We start from the raw sequence: 23,359 nt of genomic DNA, 5'->3' as shown, positions 1-23,359 counted from the left end.
TTCAGCATGGTGCTAGGTGGGTGTTACCTGTGAGGTCGTTGTGGCGCGGGCTGTCTGGTGGCGGGAGCTGGTGTCTGGCGGGGGGCTTTGGCTGGGCGCGTTGTTGTGCCCTGTTGTCACTCTGCGCTGGTGAGGCCTGGCGGCGTCTCCATTCCGTTTGGCATGGGCGCCGCCATCTTGCCTTCTGGCCATGTGATGCGGCTGGCCAATCCTGGTGAGTCACATGTTCCCTCCGGCCAGTAACAGCACGGCATGGGGTATTTAGGAAGGGTCAGTGCCTTCCTTCTTTGCCAGTGCAACGTGTATCTCAGCCTAGCTGAGAGGGAGTTCTCTGTGCTTTCCTGTTCCTGTGAATTCGCTGTCTGCCAGTCTGCCTGTCAGCTCCTAGCTCCCACTGGACTACCCCGCTTTCTCCATCACCCTTGCCCATACCTGAGTGCCTGAGCCTGCTGACATCCTGCGCTTCAGTTCACTACCTGTATACCTGGCTTGTTTATTTTCAGTTCACTACCTGCAAACCTGGCTTGATTATTTTCAGTTTCACTACCTGCACACCTGGACAGCTCTAATTGTTTCTACTTGGACATTAACCCTTTTACTCCCACCACAGAACTCTTGTGCACATTATATATTCCTGGACTTTTATTTACTGCCATAATATGTCTACTCAAGCACTTATTAAAAATTCTAGTTTTATTTTTAAATCTGCTTCTGTGATCGCTCCTGCTACCACCCCGGGTCCACAAACAACCCAGAACATCACATCTCCAAGCTTGGCCCAACAAAGCGGTAAATGAAGCCTTAACACTCATGGCCAGGATCACTGAGGCAGCTGAGTAATCTGGAGATATTTTATTGATAACCGCGGTGATAAGTGATTTTCTATTGCTGCAAATATCAGCCTTATTGCTGCAGATTGAAAAATAGGCCAGAAAATGGGAACTTGTTTTTTTTGACAAGCTGAATCCCTAGATGAAGACTTCAGTATCATTAAGGCAATACCCCAATGAGGTATAAATACAGTACTTACTATTTAAGTCTACCCAGTTCTTAGATTAGAACCTAGTACCAGGCATACAGACACAATGGCAGTAGTACTTTGTTATTGTTACTCAAAACAGTTATGTTTAAATTAATTGTACTTCATTCTTTGAAAGCATATGGTTTAGGCTTTGTGTTTTAGGTCGATCTGACCCAAACGGGGTTAATCCTTTGTTCAGTAGTTAAATCTTCCATTTCCCTTGCATGGTTTATCTTCCTCACCTCCAGGAATAGATTTATATGTGGCCTGAGGTTAAAAACCATTATAATAACTAGAATAACAGTGCAGCTAAGTGTTGACTTATCTGTCCCGTTATCTCGTCTGAATTCTAACCCCCACCTCCAAAAACAATGAACTTACTGCCTGCTCTAATCTTGCCGGCATTTCTTGAAATCAAATATCCCAGGTGTCTTTTCTCACCCCAACATTAGTGCCCAACACCTGCACTAACTAAAGCTCTGCGTCCATGTTTGTGACACTTTACAGAAGTTACAGCAATTTTTTTGCTTAATGGGTTTTTTATGTGTAGGCTGACATTTCTCCCCACTGTAAGCACAGATAAAGGGCGTTGTAGTCTTTAAATTAGAAGTGTTGTTGAGTCTTGTGACTAAAGAAACATTTTCCAATAACATGTGGAGCTGTCATGTATCACAAAAAGAAATTCTAAGTAAGATGATAATTAGTTTTATATTTTGTTTTACATTTAATTTGTGTTTCCAAAATGTTTTCATACAACACAGTAGTCTCGTGACCAAGTTAGCACATAGCTCAAAACAGCATACTTTCAGAGTGACTAGTCATATTTATTTCTATAAAAAGTGGGGAAAAAAAGTACAGCATTATACAGTTCTAAAAAAGTACAGGATAATAGAATACCCTACCACTATACCCTTAGTTCTTCCAGGACAGTGTGCCTAATGCTAGCACATCACATTGTATTTGTAATATATGTAAGCAATTGTCCAGTGCTGCAGTGTGTGTCCTGAAAACAACCTCAATGTCCAATGCAATTGAAATTGATTGAATGAAAAACATTTATTTTGGTAAACAATGTGTGTGGTCATCTGTCGGAGGGAAGGTACTAGGGGCAAGTAAGGGGGGAGGTGTGATGATGCGTTTGCCTGTGCAAGGCCACAATTCGCTGCATCACCCAGGGTGGGCACGGTAATGTATCACATCATTCAGGCCCACACCCACTACACTAGGGAAGTGTGCAAGGCCTGGCAGGATGGTCCACTCTTACGATAGAGCAGGGCTTACTGCTGGGGCCATTTTGATATATACAACATTATTTGCGGGCCGGGTGCAGACCACGCCCCCTCCATGTGACAACATACAGGGGTGGGGTCACAATTGCCGGTGATTACAGCAATGCCTAGAGCATCCTGAGGATGCTCCAGGAGCTGTAAGGGCAGCGGTGTGACCGTCTGACGCATCCTAAGGACGCTCCAGGTGGCACTGCTGCATAGATTATGGCTGCAGGGTGCCATTCTAGGCCCCCTGCTAGCCAGATAAGGGTAGCAGAAAAAAGCTCTAAGGGCCAGACCAAATGATATGGCCCCCGAGCCTGAGGTTCCCCATCCCTGCGATAGAGTCTAGGAGAACTCCCTGACATTTGTGAACTTCCCAGATATTCTCCTGAGAGTAGGCAAATGTGGTAAAGTTATAAGAGTGGCCTTTTTGTGGCCAATGTCAGACAAAGTGCGCCTCATGCAAATTGCAAATCTGGATGCACGTCAATGCTTCTGCACATGTACCCCCCTCCTCCACCCTTCTCTTAACATGACCCTATGTGATGGTTTTTGTTAAATGATAAATGTTTTGCTTAGCAGCTGAGTCAGATGTCCTAGCTATACTGGCCAGGAACATGGGCACTGGAGCTGAAAGCCCGGGTTTGAGATTCCAGTTCCACTAATGTAAATTATAAAATAAAATATATAAACTGTTCAAATTATAAAACATTTTTGTTAATGATTTTCATCTATTATTATCACCAACTTTTCACATAAACCTCCATATGGAAGAGAAAAGTCTGTGCCTCATACTGCCTGCGGTTGTTAGTGCCTGCGGTTGTTAGTGCCTGCGGTTGTTAGCGCTAACACTGGGGGGTTTATTTCTCATGTATTGAGTTAAGCAAGAAAAATCACTATTGCTGGAGAAATCAGCCGTTTTCACTATCAGCAAGGATTTTTGCCCTTTAATAAATAATAAAATATAACTCTTGATATATCAGTTACATCTTGCTGTTGATCCTTCTTGTTGAGCAGTTGTCACTAGTGAATTTAATAAATACCTTACAAAGGTAATGTGCTTCACATAGACCAAGCTTGCTCAAGAGGTCACATCTGCATTTACAAAAACTTGAAGTTGTTCTTTTACACTGCTGACACTAAATCCAAACCTGTACTGATCTGTAACCAAGAAAACATCAACCATGCAATGTTTCCAACATAGAACTGCAAAGCGTGCAGCGCTGAGTAATTGTTGTGTACAGGCCGTGCTCCACACAGGGGTCTTAGTCTCAATGTTTGTCTTTTTATCCCACAGAGAAACCAGTCAGCCTGACTTACCGATGTCCCTGCAGATACTATGAGAGCAACGTGGCCAAGAGCAACATCAAACACCTGAAGATCCTCTCCACCACCAACTGCTCTCTGCAGATTGTGTAAGTACCAAGTAATACTAGTATATATATATATATATATATATATAATATATCATGCGTGTTACGGTATTGTACAGTGAGCATTACACCCGTCATTTTCCAATTATGGTTTGTTCATTTTATCTGTATTGTTTCACCTGTGTTTATATATCTAATAAACATTTTACGTTTCCTTATATTTCTCCTATTTGACCCATACCCATATTGCATTCTTGGTCTCCATAATGGCTAACAAATATAATAATAATGGGTGACAGACATTAAGTAAATGCTGTATAGTATTTTGCCATTGTATAAATAGGTAATTCTAATAATTCTTCTATGTAAGGTTAGTTGCTAATTCATCTATTTTGTTATCACTCTTACAGCTTTAATATCACTTGTGTGTTCTGACCAGCTTGAGTCCTTCAAAGCATTTGCATGGTCCTGTATGGTGTTGTTTATTTAACTAAGAACAGTTTCCAGAAAATGATTGCAGCTTGTCTAATCAGCTGCATCCTGAAACCCTGGCTCAGTCCTTCTTGTGTTGTAAATTCAAAGGCTTGGAGGCCTGGATAACAGAGATAGCTAGTGGGGGTTTGATAAAACACGTAGCCTACAGCATCTTCAGGTTTGCTAGATTATTCAAATGTCATAAACAATGCATGGTCAAAACATTATAGATAGATTGGAGTGGCTTTCAGAGTAACAAGGCATGCTGCTTAAAATGCAAGTACTACAGCCCTTTATCTTATTATAATAATCTCACAATGCACAGAAAAACATCATTTTGTCAAAATTCTGCAAAATTTACAGTTCCTACTCAAGACCATCCTCAAATATCTGCTCCACCCTTTCTCTTTATAAAGGGCCTCCGTAGATTTTTTTAATTGCCTTAGGGTGTTTCGCCTGTACCCATTTGCAGGAAATAATCAAGCATTTACCACAATGCATTGCATGAAGTGCATAGTATGCATTACTACCATACGCTGCATGATGTGCATATTATGCATTATTACCATACGCTGCATGATGTGCATATTATGTGTTATTACCATACGCTGCATGGTGTGCATATTATGTGTTATTACCATATGCTGCATGAGGTGCATATTATACGTTATTACCATACGCTGCATGATGTGCATATTATGTGTTATTACCATACGCTGCATGGTGTGCATATTATGCGTTATTACCATACGCTGCATGATGTGCATATTATGCGTTATTATTACCATACGTTGCATGATGTGCATATTATGCGTTATTACCATACGCTGCATGATGTGCATATTATGCGTTACTACCATATGCTGCATGATGTGCATATTATGCGTTACTACCATACGCTGCATGATGTGCATATTATGTGTTATTACCATACGCTGCATGATGTGCATATTATGTGTTATTACCACACGTTGCATGATGTGCATATTATGTGTTATTACCATACGCTGCATGATGTGCATATTATGCCTTATTACCATACGCTGCATGATGTGCATATTATGTGTTATTACCATACGCTGCATGATGTGCATATTATGCGTTATTACCATACGCTGCAGGATGTGCATATTATGCGTTATTACCATACGCTGCATGATGTGCATATTATGCCTTATTACCATACGCTGCATGATGTGCATATTATGCGTTATTACCATACGCTGCATGATGTGCATATTATGCGTTATTACCATACGCTGCAGGATGTGCATATTATGCGTTATTACCATACGCTGCATGATGTGCATATTATGCGTTATTACCATACGCTGCATGATGTGCATATTATGCGTTATTACCATACGCTGCAGGATGTGCATATTATGCGTTATTACCATACGCTGCATGATGTGCATATTATGCGTTATTACCATACGCTGCATGATGTGCATATTATGTGTTATTACCATACGCTGCATGATGTGCATATTATGCGTTATTACCATACGCTGCAGGATGTGCATATTATGCGTTATTACCATACGCTGCATGATGTGCATATTATGCCTTATTACCATACGCTGCATGATGTGCATATTATGTGTTATTACCATACGCTGCATGATGTGCATATTATGCGTTATTACCATACGCTGCATGTTGTGCATATTCTGTGTTATTATTACCATACGCTGCATGATGTGCATATTTTGCGTTATATCATCCCATGCAATATAGCTACTTATTTACATTCTTTTTTCAGAGTTTAAAGACCTCATCATCGGCTGTATAATCAATAATTCTTAACCTTATATAACAGTAATTAAGATCTACTGAGCAGAAATAATGATTGCTTTCTGTATTTATTAAAATGTGGCAGAATTCTGCTCTTGTCCTTCCTTGTGTATTTGCAGGTAATGAAATTATTTAATAACAGTGATTTACCAATAAATAGCTGTATGATAGAAACATTATATTACTTGTTGCAAATTCTTTATTTTGGTAAACTGTCCTTCTGTCTACTTATTGTTTTCTCCCTACCTGTAGCTCTTCCTCTTATCTTGTTATTCCCTGATCCTTCACAGGGCTCGTCTTAAGCACAATGGGAAACAGATTTGCTTGGACCCCAAGATTAAATGGATCCAGGAGTACCTGGAGAAAGCTTTGAACAAGTAAGCAGGCATCCGCAGATGTGCAGCTTCCACCCCCCGGCATGAAATGTGTTAAGACATGACCTCCACGGGCACCCATATGCCTGTACCCCGGAATCTTGTAATGTATCTCATGCTGAGCCTTGTAAGAACCCACATGGTACCCAGAGACTGAGTGGGTATCCTTCCCAATGCCGGGACGTCCCAATGAGCAATACCTGACACAGCCTGTGTCCTAGCGGAGCCTCAAAACAAAACAAAAAAAATGAATACAAGTAAAATCATTTAGCTTCTTGATGTTGCAAGGTTCAGACATTAGCAGTGTGAGCTCTATTATCATTAGAGGGGGCTAGATGTTATCACACACTATAATTGTCTTTCAAGCATAGAGCCTCCGTAGCACCAGTAACCGTTCTTGATTCTCTCTCTCTATAAATATATACATATATATATATTATTTCATTTAATGTAACTGTCCTTCCTTAATGAAATGTGAATAATGGAGGGTGGGGCATGCCTTGCACTTAGCGGTATATTAATGTTTTAGTGAGTCCTGGGTTACTACTTTCATACAATATAGGCAATGGGCACTGTTTTCATACTGAGGTATTTGTAACCAAAAAATAGCCTACAAAGAAATTGCATTTTAAAGGTGTCGCTGTTAGGATACAACATGTATCTACATTACTGAGCAGTTTACTGTAAGTCTAGTGACTTAAAAAAATGTCAGTCCTATTTTAATACTCCATTAAGGACATACAAGGTACTATTATCTTTGCTAGTTTCATTTCATGTTGAAAACTACCGGAAATGGTGGACAACATTTTGTCAATGAGTGTCTACACTTTTCATGTGGAGTAATTCTAAAAAAATAATATTTTAATAAGCTTCTACTATAATTATTTCAAGTCATTCACTGCTAAAGGGGTTGAAAACACCACTGTCCTTATCCCCTATTAGTGATTCAATATGATTATTTCTTTCCAAAGAGTTCCAGAAAAGAAAAAGAGAATATTCCGCCTCCTCCCCACCCTCGTCCTATGAGATTTCCCAGCTGCCTTTATGTTTTATTTTGAGGTTCACAGAAACTCAGTCAGCATCTGGCCCCGTTCGCCCTGGACCGCACAAAGACCTTTCCAGCTGCCTCTTGGGGTTTAAGAATATTTTTTTAACCTGCCTCAAAACATTGGCCTTGTTTTTATGCCTAAATCTAACAGGCAAGTGCCATAATACAAACACATGCAGACAAGTCATCGCTTTGTAGTCATCCGAGTCCACTGTTAACAGACAGGAAGGGATGCCTTTAGTAATTGGGATGTTTAACGTGACACCATTGTCCCTTATGACATATCCGTTATCGCATCATTTTACCTTAACTTCTTAAATGAACCAAACCCCATCTTTTACATTACAAGTCTTCCAGCCTGCGTCGGATTTATACAGCTGCACTTACTTCACAGAAATAACTTACCTAATAATAATATTTACCTCTCACCTCAGAAAAGTAGAAAATACATTTGTACGGGATTTACATCCAAAACATGTGTCGTACATGCTATAATGTATTTATTGAATGTTACATTTGGAGGATAGCTATAGTGAGGGCCAGGAGGTTAGGTGAGAACCTCATCTCTACTCTTCCTATTATTGAGCCACCTGATATGAGGATGCCACCTAAATAAAACTGACGATTATATCTATTCACTTCTTATCGCATCAAAGGAGCTGCTGTGATTTATCTGTGTGACTGACACTGCAACACCCAGAGATAGCACACACATTAAAGTACAATGTTATACTCTACAATCGATACTGTATTTTAAAAATACAAGTATTTTCATAAATGTGAAAACGACTCGATATAAACCTCATGAATCAATATTTTTTCTTTAGGGTTAACAGTGGTAGACACTGGCCGATATATCGGCCTTTCAATTGAACAGTCGATATATTGTGGGCGTGTTGCCCACCAGTGTGAACAGATGATATGTCTATGAATGACGTCTTTCACACATCACGTCGGCTGTGCAGCACAGCCAATGGCAAATATATCTGCACCACATCACATCCGCCAGCCGCCCGTACACTTGCTGCAGACAATCATTTACAGATATATCTTCAGATCAGTTGATCTGCAGATATATCTTTCTGGTGTGTACCCACCTTAAGGGATGTGTGATGTGCACAGAAATTATGAATGGGAAAGGTTAGTGTCAGCTTTATTTGTCCGAGCATTAAACTCGGCACTTACATACCTTATATGTCTATACGTTAAGGTGGAGAGGTATCAAATCTACTAAATAGGACAAGTGGAGAAGATACCACAAAGCAACCAATCATCTTTTAGCTATCATTTATCTAGTACATTCTATAAAATGATACAAGCTTGTTGGTTGCTATGGGTAACTTCTCTACTTGTCGTCTTTAGAAGGTTTCATACATCCCACCTCCCCTAAGTATGCTGCTGACTTAGATCTAAGTGGTAACAAATCAGAATAGATTGATCGCCTGATCGGATTCTAACAGACATTGGTCAGGATGGAGAATAAGAGGGTGATTCTATTAAGTGCAAGGTTCCGATGTAAGCTCGCAAGATGTTTATTGCGATAACCATAATTAATTTTGCATATATACAGACACAGGCATTATTCATTCTTGCTAATGGTCAGGAATAGCTAGGCCTTTTAGATTTGTCCACTGAAGTGTATACACATATAAGACTAAAGTTGACAGAAATCTGGCTGTCTGGCTATTGGGCTGAGCACCTGGATTCTACTGTGTATGGCCAGCAAATAAAGGATGTACACTATAAATGACTTCCCAGTACATTAGAGATCATATATGTCACAGGGCATCTTGGTTATGAAATGGTATTCTCATGTATTTTGGTAAACAACTGTGAATTGACATCTGATACTAAACTATTTCTCTCATCATCTTGCTGATACTTATACCATACTTTAACAGCAGCACACCTAACCATACAGATTGGTCAAAGCTACAGTCAGGATATAAGGAGAAATAAAGGTACAGTGTAAATGCACCTTGCATATAAAACTACATGCCCACAATGACCGCAGGTCATCTTGGTACTTTACCTTAACCCTAATTGTTAGTCTGACAAACTGTTCTAATTGTTAATCTAGCCGCAGCTGTATTTATAATTTGGTATATGAGGCATCAGATAAGCTTAGTTCAGGTTCGCATACAAAGTGAATGACGTTTGCTGTTTGCTAGCATGAAGTAGATCTGCAAACGTCACCTGCATCTCCAGTGTGGCAAGGCTTATGCATTGTAACACTTTGCTTAATTGAGCAACCCTAGGAAAAGGTTACTAGTAATGAATGTAAGACCATCTGGTTATTCTCCCTTGGCTGCTACAAAACCCCATTGCTCCCTTACCTTCCCACCTCCCCATATAAATAAATCTGGAGAAGCTATGTGGAATCATACCCCCCTCTTCCCTTGTAGTGATACTTTGTGCAATGGGCTGCTTTTCATCTTTCTACTGCCCCCTGACCTTGCTACAGGATATGTGTGCTCCTGTGTGAAGGGCCTTGCTTTAATTAAAGATACCAGCCCTGTAAGAGGTGCATAAATTAGATGCCCCAGAGGTACATTTGAGGTTAGACTGCCAGGAACCAAAGAGTGATTGAAACCCCTTAACATGTTAACTACCAAGTAATGTGCGGTTAATTTTACTGGCAGCAAAGGGACTAGACCCCGAACCACAAGATGATCATCCATGATGAATAGCCAGATGTTTATTATCTATACAGAATTGTGAGTGCAGTCATACTCCTTTTCTGTTGTTTTTATCAGTATATGTATTTTTTTATCAATTATATAGGGTCATATTTTTCTAAATATCTGCCATGAACTTGGTTACCTCTGCAAATTACTGCTGCGGCCTTACGCCACTGTGTCAGCTGCCTTTTTAAATATATATGTGTTCAGCAATTCTATCTCGTCTGCCATGCTTTCTTCCAGCTCTTGGATCTGATTGTATCAAAATTGTGCAAAATCTCTTCCTTAGTGTACAAACATGAAGTTATTTCTCCATGTTTTATTCTTCCTGTTTTTATTTTTTACGAGGAAGGAATTAAAACTAGAAATAACTTTTCTATTGCGCCTGGGCAGCTGAGAAACAAGCACCGATTAGAATAGACCTGTCAGGTTAAATTAGCATTATTCAAGGGCACCAAAGTTCATGAGTGGATCTCGGATTCGGTCAGGAAAGTAAGACATTGTTTTAACATGAGGAATGAAAAAGTAAATACTATAGTGATTTTATTTTTTTAATATATGTTTTAGTAAAACACGATTTCTGTGGGAATGAGAGGTCCACTCTAAAATCTGGGTACACATCATATGATGGTGTGACAAAGCGATGGTGCAATGTGATGTAACAATACATTGCACGCGCCGTACACGCTACACGATCCGGTGTATGACAGCACAATATGTCATTACATACTTCACGCAACATCATCGCGACATTGATTGCATCGTCCCATCTGCTGTGTAGAACAGCAGATGGTATGATGCGATGAACGACCATTGTGAACAACGGATCGGGCGTACACACTATACGTTGTGTATGATATATTGACCTGATCCATGTCAGAATGATATATCATACAATATATTGTACAGTGTGTACCCAGCTTAGATTGCCAACTAGTTCTCATAGATTTCAACACAGTCATTGGGAAGACACAGAATGGTTTAGATGAATTTGGGGGAGATTTATAAAAACTTCTAACGAGGCAAGTGGAGGTCTTGTCTATAGCAGCCAAACATAATGTAGCTATCATTTATCTAGTACAGACATTAAATTGATAGCTATAATCTGATTGGTTTCTATGGACAACACCTCCAATCCTCCTTTTTAGTAGATTTGATAAATCTTCACTGAATGGTGCTGGGCCTCTCAGAGATGCCAAGTTTACTAACTACTGTTAGGAGTTCGTAAAAGAATTATTCCGAAATAGCTTGTACCTTCTCTAGATTAGGTGCTATAATGTCTGCCCCTCTGGGGGTAATGTGGGCGTGAGTTCAGGATCTATACATGAACAATGGCAGTTGAATATCTGTGCATGTTTCTGATTTTAATATGGAAAGAATGTAATTTCATGTAAACCAAAAACTGAAATGTTTTGTAAACTCCACGAGCAATTAGTGTGATTGGAACAAGAGATTCATCAGCTGCTTGTGTGCGGGCCAGTACAGCCATTCCTCATATTTCTGTACGCTCAACATAGTAATTCAAAGTAGGCGGCAGATCTCACACTGTAATAGATGGTTGGGGCAACACAGTCCAAACAACATGCCATCATATGTGTTTTATTGAAGGAATACCTACCGTATGTAGTATATAATACACGATCACCGCGAAAGACATGTTTTAACCCTGAAACTGCTGGCTAGTGCAGTGGACGAGGTTCATGAAATATTCTTTTGTAAATAGGTATAATCTTTTTTAATCAGAGTATTAATCCAATGTTATAAAATAATATGTTATATATTTTTATATTTGTATGAAAAATCGCACATTATTCTTTTTTTATATTATGTGACAGCAATAAAATGCTTTTTTTTATTTTTAATCTTGTCTCATGCTTTCTAAAGTGTGTCTGTCTTTTTAACCCAGAAACTTCCTTCCTCCCATCACAGTTAATCTTGTTTCTGTTTTCTGCAGATTTCTGCTCAATCCGTGTCCTTTCTATAACAGAAGAGCTTTACTAATTTATACAATAGTCTGCTATGAGCTCAACTAATAAATAATTGTTTACAACATGCATTCATCACACAAAATTCTGTATGATACTAAAAACTGACCTTTTCCTTAAAGAATTTTTAAAAATCATATAAAGAGAAAACAAAGTAAGAAAAAGCCATACTTATCTATAAACCGGTATATTTCCTACTTCAACACCATCCCACAACCATCTGTAAAAGAGTGAACTAATTTCTTTGTTCATAGTCATTCAAACTTTTCAGGCCAGTGCTAGAAAAATAAATACCAAACTAATAAGGGCAATACATTATGTTACTGTACCCCAGAAATGTTTAGGAAAAAATAATCAGTAGAAAAAGCAGAATGCATTTGACAGTATTCCTATGTTGTTGAGGGAACATGTTACTTTTAAATGTTTTTATAAACAGAAAAGTAACTTATGCAACACAATGTTCAATGGGGTAAGCATTTAAAAAGAAGAAGAATGTACAGTATATAATTTATCTTAAAATACTTGTACTGTGTCTATGACAGCCAAGCACCAATGCTTGAATTATTGAATACTCAGATATTTTTTCCAGAAACTTCAGCTACAGATGTATCACCTACCCCCAAAGAAAGTCTCCATGTAAAAATATATTATAACTACTTCTAATAATAATAATAATAATAACAACAATAGTAATGTCTACAGGGGGCAGTATACTGTATGAACAACAGTAATGCAGAACTCCAGAATCTCTGAAACCGATACTTAATGGACACTTCTAGAAAACAATTTGTCAAGCAGTTCACACTTAGGCTAACAAAATGACTTCCTTTCTGTAGACACTTTTATATGACTTCAGTATTCTGGTATCTGTGTTATTTTTAGAGTATTTTTAATAAGATCCAGAAATAAGATTTGCTCACATTCTATAGCACTATTACTCTATTGTTATGGCCAAGAGAACCACAATAGACTCTTTTGTAAAACATAATTTTAATAGGATCTTGATAATGAACATGGATTTATGTACATGGCCCTGCCCATATAGAATCGGGACTTCAGTGTCCAAGGGCCTTTATAAAGTAATTAGGAACCTTAAAATAGATAAAAAATAATTAAAATGATTGAGTTGGGAAAAATCTCAACGTGTTTCTCAGGTCAAAAACCATTAATTAAATTAGCGCACAGGAGTCATTTATGAACTGGAAATATTTGGAGTTATGCCGCCAAATCCATGCCTTCCTGCATTGCTGATACACATGTTGCAGTTTATCACAGCGAGATGGCAGATATTTGATGTCATTCTGGTGGGTAGAGTTTCTTGGCATTCCATTCAGGGTTTGGGAAAACTACTGTAACACATCTGATTCTATGCCAGGATGCAAACACAAGATTTGTTCTGAGGTACAATACAGTCTACATAACATCAAAGGACAGAATGTGTACATATTTTGAGGTGCTGGAATTCTCACAGCCTTTTAGTTGAATGCAACACATTTTTATACCACTTCAGATAGTGATAGTAATCCAGCCTCAGTCACTACTTTCAGTGGGGTGGCTACTGCCATCTTCAAGCACTCCATAGCAACAATACACCTGCATAAATTCATACACATAAACACTAAAATGTAAACCTGTGACACCTGAAGTAAAGGTAGCCTCATTATATTAAGGGGCTGCTCCAAAACCCTTTATAACCAAAGATGAAGCACAAATCATCATTATTATGCATAGCATCTGCACAGAGAAAGTGCAATATGGACTTGCTAAAAAGCTATGCAGACAACCTATAGATAGTGCACACAATACACAGTAGCACTGTGTACTTTTCTGGCTTGTAAGAGAACTATCCAGAATATGTCTATATGCAAAATATTTTCTGCACACATAAAATTTTGGCCGAAGGTCAAACAACATCTTAATGGCTTTTATGTGTTTTTATGTCAAAGGGACTGTACACCTGCCTGCCATAAATAACAATAGCTCATTTCTAGCTGGCTGGCAAAGTATGGAGAGAGAGAAAGTGGAGCTTTCTAAGCTCTAGAAAGATAAATTGGAGAGTGATAAACTACCAGCCAATCAGCTCCTAACTGTCAATTTTCAAACACAGCCTGTAACATGACAGGAGCTGAGTGGCTGGTAATTTATCACTTTCCAATTTATCACTTTCAAGAGCTTAGTACATTAAGGGGTCTATTTACTAAGCAGTGTTAGGAGACAGAGTAAAAAGTGATAAGAAAGTGATAAGGTGCCAGCCAATCAGCTCCCAACTGTCATCTCACAGGCTGTTTTTGAAAAATGACAGTTGGGAGCTGATTGACTGGCACCTTATCACTTTTCACTCTGTCTCCTAACACTGCTTAGTAAATAGACCCCTCAGTGCTGTATAACTGATAGTTCCCTATTCTTCACACCTCAACTAGTTTATCATAATAAACATAACTCCATTGGTGCCTAATGCACATATATGTACAAACAGTCTAAGAAATAAATACAGGCACTGTGGGGCTCATTTAGTTAGACATATGAACCACATTTTTGTGTGTAAACGACACTTTTTCATACTGCACATGTGCAACAGAAAAGCATACCTCTATTAATATTTTTGTGTATGCCTTGTGCTTTTTTTGTAGAGAGAGGCAGAATGAAGGAGTTAGGAGTGTGGAAGAGTAGACTAGGTACAATAAAGGCATGTTCATCAGCACCGATCTTTGTGGTTTTAAAAAAAGTTTTTAAATAAATAAATGCTTTTTTCATTTATTTATTTTTCTTTTATAGTACAATACCATTCACTATAGTCACATTGATGATGATGATAAACAGTGTCTTGAGTATGCCTTGGTATCATGATGTGTATCTGTAAAAGCACATTAGTGTTTCATTTGAATTGAATGTAGGATAGTGGTAGTAATTAATGCTAGAATTACAGTTCACAATTCACACACAACATTGTACATATCTGGAGAGTATTTTTAAAAGCTAATAAATTTGCATTCACCATGTACAGCAAAGGGACATTAGACTGAGATGCAAATACAAAATGAAAGTTTTTATTAAGTTCAAATAAATACACACATATGTTTTCTTACCTATGAAAAGATGGAATAAGATCATGCTTTATTTATTATAGCAGTCTGAAGAGGGAATTCAATCAGCTGCGATAAGACGCTTTTTCGCGAAAAATATCTTATTGCGTGACTAAATCCTATTAGCCGCGGTTTTTGTGGGTGCAAATTCTCCATAGCATTTAGAGTGAATTAGTTTTCATCACCTCTTGAGCAGATGTTAAGTAGAGGAAAATCCTTATTTTAAGGTAAAAATATTTGGACGTGGTTCAGGAACACTGGGACACCCCCTTAATGACTAATTAGGCAAAGATAATGTTTTATTAACTTAATTTCTCTAAAAATTACGTTACAGTAATTTTTGGGTTGATAAAGTGCAAATTGTAGGAAAATAGGTTAATTGATGTGCGATAGGTAAATGGGGCTGCTGTATGAATGGGACAGGTAAATGGGGCTGCTGTATGAATGGGTCAGGTAAATGGGGCTGCTGTATGAATGGGACAGGTAAATGGGGCTGCTGTATGAATGGGACAGGTAAATGGGGCTGCTGTATGAATGGGACAGGTAAATGGGGCTGCTGTATGAATGGGTCAGGTAAATGAGGCTGCTGTATGAATGGGACAGGTAAATGGGACTGCTGTATGAATGGGTCAGGTAAATGGGGCTGCTGTATGAATGGGACAGGTAAATGGGGCTGCTGTATGAATGGGTCAGGTAAATGGGGCTGCTGTATGAATGGGTCAGGTAAATGGGGCTGCTGTATGAATGGGAGAGGTAAATGGGGCTGCTGTATGAATGGGTCAGGTAAATGAGGCTGCTGTATGAATGGGTCAGGTAAATGAGGCTGCTGTATGAATGGGACAGGTAAATGGGGCTGCTGTATGAATGGGACAGGTAAATGGGGCTGCTGTATGAATGGGTCAGGTAAATGGGGCTGCTGTATGAATGGGACAGGTAAATGGGGCTGCTGTATGAATGGGACAGGTAAATGGGGCTGCTGTATGAATGGGACAGGTAAATGGGGCTGCTGTGTGAATGGGTCAGGTAAATGAGGCTGCTGTGTGAATGGGACAGGTAAATGAGGCTGCTGTATGAATGGGACAGGTACATGGGGCTGCTGTATGAATGGGACAGGTAAATGGGGCTGCTGTATGAATGGGACAGATAAATGAGGCTGCTGTATGAATGTGTCAGGTAAATGGGGCTGCTGTATGAACGGGACAGGTAAATGGGGCTGCTGTATGAATGGGACTGCTGTATGAATGGGACAGGTAAATGAGGCTGCTGTATGAATGGGAGAGGTAAATGGGGCTGCTGTATGAATGGGAGAGGTAAATGGGGCTGCTGTATGAATGGGACAGGTAAATGGGGCTGCTGTATGAATGGGTTAGGTAAATGGGGCTGCTGTTTGAATGGGTTAGGTAAATGGGGTTGCTGTATGAATGGGTTAGGTAAATGGGGCTGCTGTATGAATGGGTCAGGTAAATGGGGCTGCTGTATGAATGGGTTAGGTAAATGGGGCTGCTGTATGAATGGGTCAGGTAAATTAGGCTGCTGCATGAATGGGACCGGTAAATGAGGCTGCTGTATGAATGGGTCAGGTAAATTGGGCTGCTGTATGAATGGGACAGGTAAATGGGGCTGTTGTATGAATGGGACAGGTAAATGGGGCTGCTGTATGAATGGGAGAGGTAAATGGGGCTGCTGTATGAATGGGACAGGTAAATGGGGCTGCTGTATGAATGGGTTAGGTAAATGGGGCTGCTGTATGAATGGGTTAGGTAAATGGGGTTGCTGTATGAATGGGACAGGTAAATGGGGCTGCTGTATGAATGGGACAGGTAAATGGGGCTGCTGTATGAATGGGTTAGGTAAATGGGGCTGCTGTATGAATGGGTCAGGTAAATGAGGCTGCTGCATGAATGGGACAGGTAAATGGGGCTGCTGTATGAATGGGTTAGGTAAATGGGGCTGTTGTATGAATGGGACAGGTAAATAGGGCTGCTGTATGAATGGGACAGGTAAATGGGGCTGCTGTATGAATGGGACAGGTAAATAGGCTGCTATATGAATGGGACAGGTAAATAGGCTGCTGTATGAATGGGTCAGGTGTTTTTAATACCCCTTTTCCACCTTAATTCCGGGTCTGACCCGGATTTGGAACAAAGGCCCTCATTCAGAGCCGGACGCTATTTGCGGTCGTTCGTTTAAAAACAAGGGGTGGCTATTTAAATGATCCGTACGCACATTGCAGTGTGTTCACACCTCTAAGTCTGAACGAACGAGCAAAACATACGCTAATTTATTTGTTAAAAACGCCCCCTGGCCGCACGCATCCTACGTCATGTCCGCTATTTATTAGATTAATCGAGTACATCGACCAGCGTATGAACTGCTCGCTATTCTTGTGGTTGGTGTTTGCTACCACAAATTTGCGTGCAGTTCTGGCTATAAAATAACCCAGTGACGTGGTCAATGACGCTGCTGTTTTAAATATACACACCCATAAAACGCCCGTTTTGACCTTTAAGCACGCCTGCGTTCGGATCTCCACTCCCCATTTTCAAGCACCTTCCCCTGTTACCACCCACATACGCCTCATTCTGTCACTCAAAATAGCAGGCACTCGCTATATAGCGTACAAAGGATTTTCGGCCGCACTGACTGGTTCGCGCATGCGTACTAAAAAGCGTACGCATGCGCAGATGTGCAAACATCGCTCGGAACGAGCGTACTGCCGCTAACGAGCGGCTCTGAATGAGGGCCAAAGTTCCTATCCGGATCAGACCCGGAATTTTGCCGGCGCCAACTCAGGATATTCCCGAGTCAGCGCCGCTCACACCGCAGTCGAGTCTGCATAGACCCGGCTTTTGCGGAGTGAAAGTGGTCACTTGGAGATGACATCATCTCCAAGCGCCACTGAAGCCGGACCAATCGGCAGGCTAGCAGCGCACTCCAGGTCATCGTGACCTGGAGTGCGCTGTTCTCACAGCAGGGTTTCACGGGCTACGCCCGTGTTAAACCCTGCTAGTTACCTGGGTTGGATTGCCGGGTCACTCGACCCGGCGATTAAACTCTCTCCCCTTTTACACCAGGGAGCTGCCCGGGTTAACCCTTCAAAAACCCGGGTTTTAGCTACGGTGTAAAAGGGGTATAAGATTGTAGGTGGGTGTTAGTTTTTTTTTTTTAAAGTGTCTGTAGATGACACAAATATATACTGATAGGCATTTTTATGCACCCACAATTTAAGTAGAACATTTATCTTGCCAAAAAATACTCGCTTTCTAACATTATTTGACTGTTTTAGAAATATGCATATAACAGCCATTTGACACAATTTAAGAACCCCAAAAATGTTATTGGAGTCACTAACACACTTATATACTGTTATCCTATATCACTTTGCCTTTTTTGGGGTACAAGCAGATTTCCTAATTTTCACCTACACTTATCGTGATTTTTGCAATTGAATTGCGCAAAAAATGAAAGCGCACTTAGATGTGGAAAGTAAAATAATTGCACGATGTGTGCGAAAACTTAAAGCGTGACAAGTTATCACTTTATCGCAACTAATTGAATTCCTCCCAGATTGGTAGTCTCACTGTAATAATGTAAATAGTTTGCAACACCAAAATTCATATAGTATTAGCATAAATGTGAGGTATTTAGATCCATTTGGTCAATCAGGTATCTATCATTATTAGTTTGCGTTTTTACCCGCAGGTGATACGCCAACAAACAGACACATATGCTTCTTGTGATCAGCATAGGATGCATTTTGCATTTACCATACTTTGGGCCGGATTCAGCTTGGATCGCAGTTGCTAATGCGCACGTAATCGGCCGATCATTGCGTTCTGCGCATTTGTATGCATTGCAGTGCGCGAACCGGCCACTGTGATTGGGACTGTGATCACAGTGACTACACAGGCCCATCGCAGAGGGAATGACAGGAAGTGCCGTTTGTGGGTAGTGACGTGGGGTGTTCGGTGAAACGCAGGCGTGCCAGTGCGTTTGAACACCGTTGCAGGGGCGTGCATAAATTATCCACTGCGATGCCATACGCAGCAGGTATCATAGCGTGCGCTGAAGTTAGCAATTTCTGAGTAAGGTCTGACCTTGTGCAAGTGTGCGTGAGGCTGCGATGGTGCTCGATTGTACCGATGTTTTCGCAGTCTTGCTAAACATTACAGATGTGTGTAAGGTAAAGTGAGCGTCCGTATGTAGTGCTGTGGTGGCATAGCGATCGCAATGAATTAACATATCATCGCAGTTGAACTGCATACGTAATCGAAGCTGTGATCACAATAGCGATCCTTGCTGAATCAGGCCCTTTGTCCGCGCTTACATGTTCCCTCCAACCTCTCTCCCATAACCCTTAGCGCAAGGTGTCATGAGTGTAAAGTTGCATCCTTTGGCCTATCCATGGATGTATAAAGATGCATGTAAGTAAAAATGTTTCCGTCCAACTTACATGAGACACAGAATGTGCAATTATGCTGCATTTTACACCTGTGCTTTGAAAGCAAACACATCACACTCTAAATGAGCCTGTATATTGCAATATTTAGGACTTTGGTACATTACTAACTCATCTTGATCTCTTTATTGTTTGTTTTTAAGGAAACTGATCATTTTATATTTGAGAATGTTGAAGATTTTTGTCCAAAATATTTAAATGTCTAGATCATTGTGTCATGCGGAAGATGGAGAAATAACACATATATCTGTAGACTGTAGTAAATAATACTTCAGTGTGGTATCGTCATCTGTTTACAGCAGGACTGCAGTCTACAACTCTTCCATATGGTATTATCATTAGTTACATTTACTCCTTGATGACAATGCATTTTTGAACTTGAAAATCCTTGTTTTATTATCTGTGCTGAATCAGTAAGTAAAAGATTTCCAGCAACTCTTGACCTTGTCTAAACCGTCAGCCAAGAGGAATTTAGCTGGATCCGCACCAGGACAGAACCTCGCCAAGATGAAGCATGTAGAGCAACATGGACTGATCTTCATATCAAAATACACAGTTCTTTCAGCAGGGATATATCACCGCTAATTTGGTTTTGATCGCCTCTCACCAAAAGATGATGAGAGATTCACTACAGGAATAATAGTCCCGTCTCAGCACGGTGGGAAGCCCTCAGGTATAAAAAGTCAGCTGCTTCAGGTATCTGCCATGCTGTAATCTGCTGATGTAAATGACTGTTTTCACTTTAATGATGGATTACACATATTTTGACAGATCATTGTCAATTAGTACACTCATAAAACCTCATATGTTACAGATTTCAATAATTGGTTGTTTTTTTTACTATAGAAAATATTATTTAATGTAGTGTAACATGAGATAGAAAACTAACTAACAGATCCCTTATAAACGTGGTCAAGTTTGTATGTAATAAATACCTACTCTATGGACAAGTAGTGCTTTTGTTTGCAGGTGACACTAAATCATGTAGTGTAATAGAGTGCACATATTGTACGGTTCCTTCTCCCTACAACATAAATTTGAAAACTGGGCAGTAACATAGCAGGTGACTATATAGATGATGTGCTGGAGGAAGTACTGACAGATCAGCTGAGCGGATCCTGAGTGAAGCAGATCTTAGTTTGAGGAATGGCTAATTAAGAAAAGATTAAGGGTAGATATGATCACTGCGTATATATACATTAATAGCCCATAGCAAACATTTTGTGGCAACCTTTTTCAGTTTAAAGTCCTCACAGAGACCATGTGGTAACCACCTGTAGCTACAAGAAAGGAGATTTAGAGCTGATCACATTTTGTATTAAACTGGCTTAAATTGATACAAAAAAAGGCAACATGCAAATTGTGTATTTACGTACTCAGCATGTACGCCGAGTTTTCAGAAAGTTATCATCATCAGCCTATATTTGCATCTGCTACACTGCAGCAAAGATACCTCTCCTAAAAATGCCCGAGAGGGGCTTTATAGTGCGACTGCAGCAAAGATGTGCAAGGATACATCTGTATGTGTATAATTGCTGTTCTTAGTCGGGATATAGTTATGATACCTACAGCCGGCATCCAGCGCCGGAATGCCACTACCTGGCCAGAAGATCAACGCTGGAATAACGTCAGTAGTGGACAGTCCGCCGCCAGAATCTCCACAGCCAGGATGATGATTGTAAGTATATCGGGGCTTGTTAGGTCTTAATTACGGGGGGTGGTTAGGTTTAGGCTTCACGGGGGGTTAGGCTAGGGGAGGGGGAGGTTAGGGTTAGATACCACCGGGGGTGGGTTAGGGTTGGGCACCACTGGGGGGGTTAAGCACTAAGGGGGAGGGGGGGTTAGATTTAGGCATCACGGGGGTTAGGCTAGAGGAGAGGGAGGGTTAGGTACTCCCGGGGTGGGTTAGGGTTAGGCACTAAGGGAGGAGGGTTACTATACTTACCGGACACTTGTCGGGATCCTGAGCATTGGATGCCGCTGTCGGAATATTGACAGCAGGCATCCCGACTGCCGGGATTTCATACCGATTCTGTCTTAGTCAGACATATATGTGTGAATTTGACCTTTCTAAACATTTTCAACATGAGAAAGCTAATTCCTACACCCATTCGGCTTCTTCAGTCTGATAGATGCATAATGTGGCTGTAAGTGTGGGCACCATGGAAGTCAGATTTGCTACAGTATGCTAATGCAAGAATCCATCGGGATTATGTGGTGGTTCATTCATTTGCAAGCGGAAACCCGTGCCGTATATTGATTTTACACCAGCTGCCTCATCCGTCATCGTTAGTATCAGTCCGTGCACCAGCCCCATGAAGTAGAAGAGACTACTAGGGGATTAACGTCCTGGGATATATAAGAAATAAGATCAATGCATAGGTGAAACCCACAGGAATCACAGGAAGGTTACCTGAATTAACACGTATAAATTTGGGAAAGGTCAATTAAAATATTTGTCTGATTAACTTTTCATATCAAGGATGAGAGAACAAGGGGTCATCACTAGTGATCAGAAGGTTTTAGCATCAGACTGATTAAACTGTGGCATAATTTACCACAAATGGTGATGGTAAATTCACTAACAGGATTTAAAAATTAATAGGACACAAGCATGGATAGCCTTAAAACATGGACTGTTAAGTTGGGCATCCACTATACAATTTTATATCAGATATCTGTCCAATCTGGCTGGTTGGAATGAAAACCTGGTAATGTATGGGAGCAAATGACAATCGTCCATTTGCTCACAAACATTGGAAAATAGCCAAAAATGGTTGTTCAGACAAATTGGTTAAAACACACAAATGTAACCAATTTGAATATTTTTTTTGTCCTTTTTTCAGTGTTTAAAACTATATGATCTACTGTCATTTGCTCCCATACATTACCTATACATTTTCATTTCAACCAGCCAGATTGGACAGATATCTGACAGAAAATTGTATAGTGGATGCCCAGCTTAAGGGTGGAGATTGGGCAACTCTGTTATAGGAGATTATCTGAGTTATTGCTCCAGGGAATTTCTCAGATTTACATTTTTAGATTCAGGTACAAATTGTTTTCCCCCTTATTATTTTATATTGGCACATGTCCCATTAATGTTTTACTTTTCTTTTCTCTGGGTCAATACGATTAGTATTTAGGAAACGCTTAACTTGTGTTTTTCTAATAAACTAGCTATAAAATAGAATCAGTATGTAATACCGCAGGAAGCCTGGCAGGGGTATAGATCCTGACATCTGATTTTGGTAAGTACCCCTAACCCTACCCCCTACCTTAACCCTAACCCTCCCTTAGGGGTGCCCAACCCTAACCCCTCTCTAAGCACCTAAACCTAACTCCCCCTTCCCCGCAGCCTAAACCTAAGTTTCCTGGGCTAAAGCCTAACCCTAACCTCCGGTCGGCATTTCGACCATCGGCTTCCTGACTGCATCCCATAAAAATGTATAATATGTTTATCCATTACATTTTCCCCCTCCTAGATCAAACAGGATTTTATAAGGTTTTTTTTTTGGGGTATGACTTAATTGGAGGTTCTAAGGAGGAACTACTGAACTTGATGCATTTATTTTTACTTGTACTTTTTTTAACCTAAACTATACTTTCATCATTAATTCACCTAATTGTTAGGGACCCTATGTGACCTAGAAGGCTAGAATTGACAACTCAGTCCTGGGTGGACTAATTTACAGTAAATGAAACATTACTTATTTTCCAAGAACAACTACGTCAGCAGGAGCAAGGAAAGTGTGTCAGACATCACTGGACTCTCTTTGCTCATGTGGTCCAC

The 23,359-nt window shown here is 40.2% G+C and overlaps 1 protein-coding gene and 1 pseudogene across 2 annotated transcripts in view; one reads left to right on the top strand and one right to left on the bottom strand.

Moving 5' to 3' along the window:
• The window catches only part of CXCL12 (C-X-C motif chemokine ligand 12), an 88,654-nt gene that overhangs the window by 20,822 nt on the left and 44,473 nt on the right, over window positions 1-23,359 (top strand). The window contains exons 2-3 of one of the 2 annotated variants that reach the window (XM_088459784.1): window positions 3,590-3,707; window positions 6,227-6,313. In XM_088459784.1, the coding sequence (XP_088315910.1) occupies window positions 3,590-3,707; window positions 6,227-6,313 (205 nt within the window). Of the gene's footprint in view, window positions 1-3,589; window positions 3,708-6,226; window positions 11,902-23,359 lie in introns of those variants that run through there. The other variant, XM_088459783.1, reaches the window with a different exon arrangement.
• Window positions 15,431-21,853, bottom strand: LOC148473324 (uncharacterized; annotated as a pseudogene).

Source organism: Taudactylus pleione, unplaced genomic scaffold (genome assembly GCF_031769625.1).
Source record: "Taudactylus pleione unplaced genomic scaffold, aTauple2 ptg000935l, whole genome shotgun sequence".
Classification (NCBI taxonomy): domain Eukaryota; kingdom Metazoa; phylum Chordata; class Amphibia; order Anura; family Myobatrachidae; genus Taudactylus; species Taudactylus pleione.
Note: the sequence above shows the minus strand (reverse complement) of the source record. Positions and strands in the feature narration are given on the sequence as shown.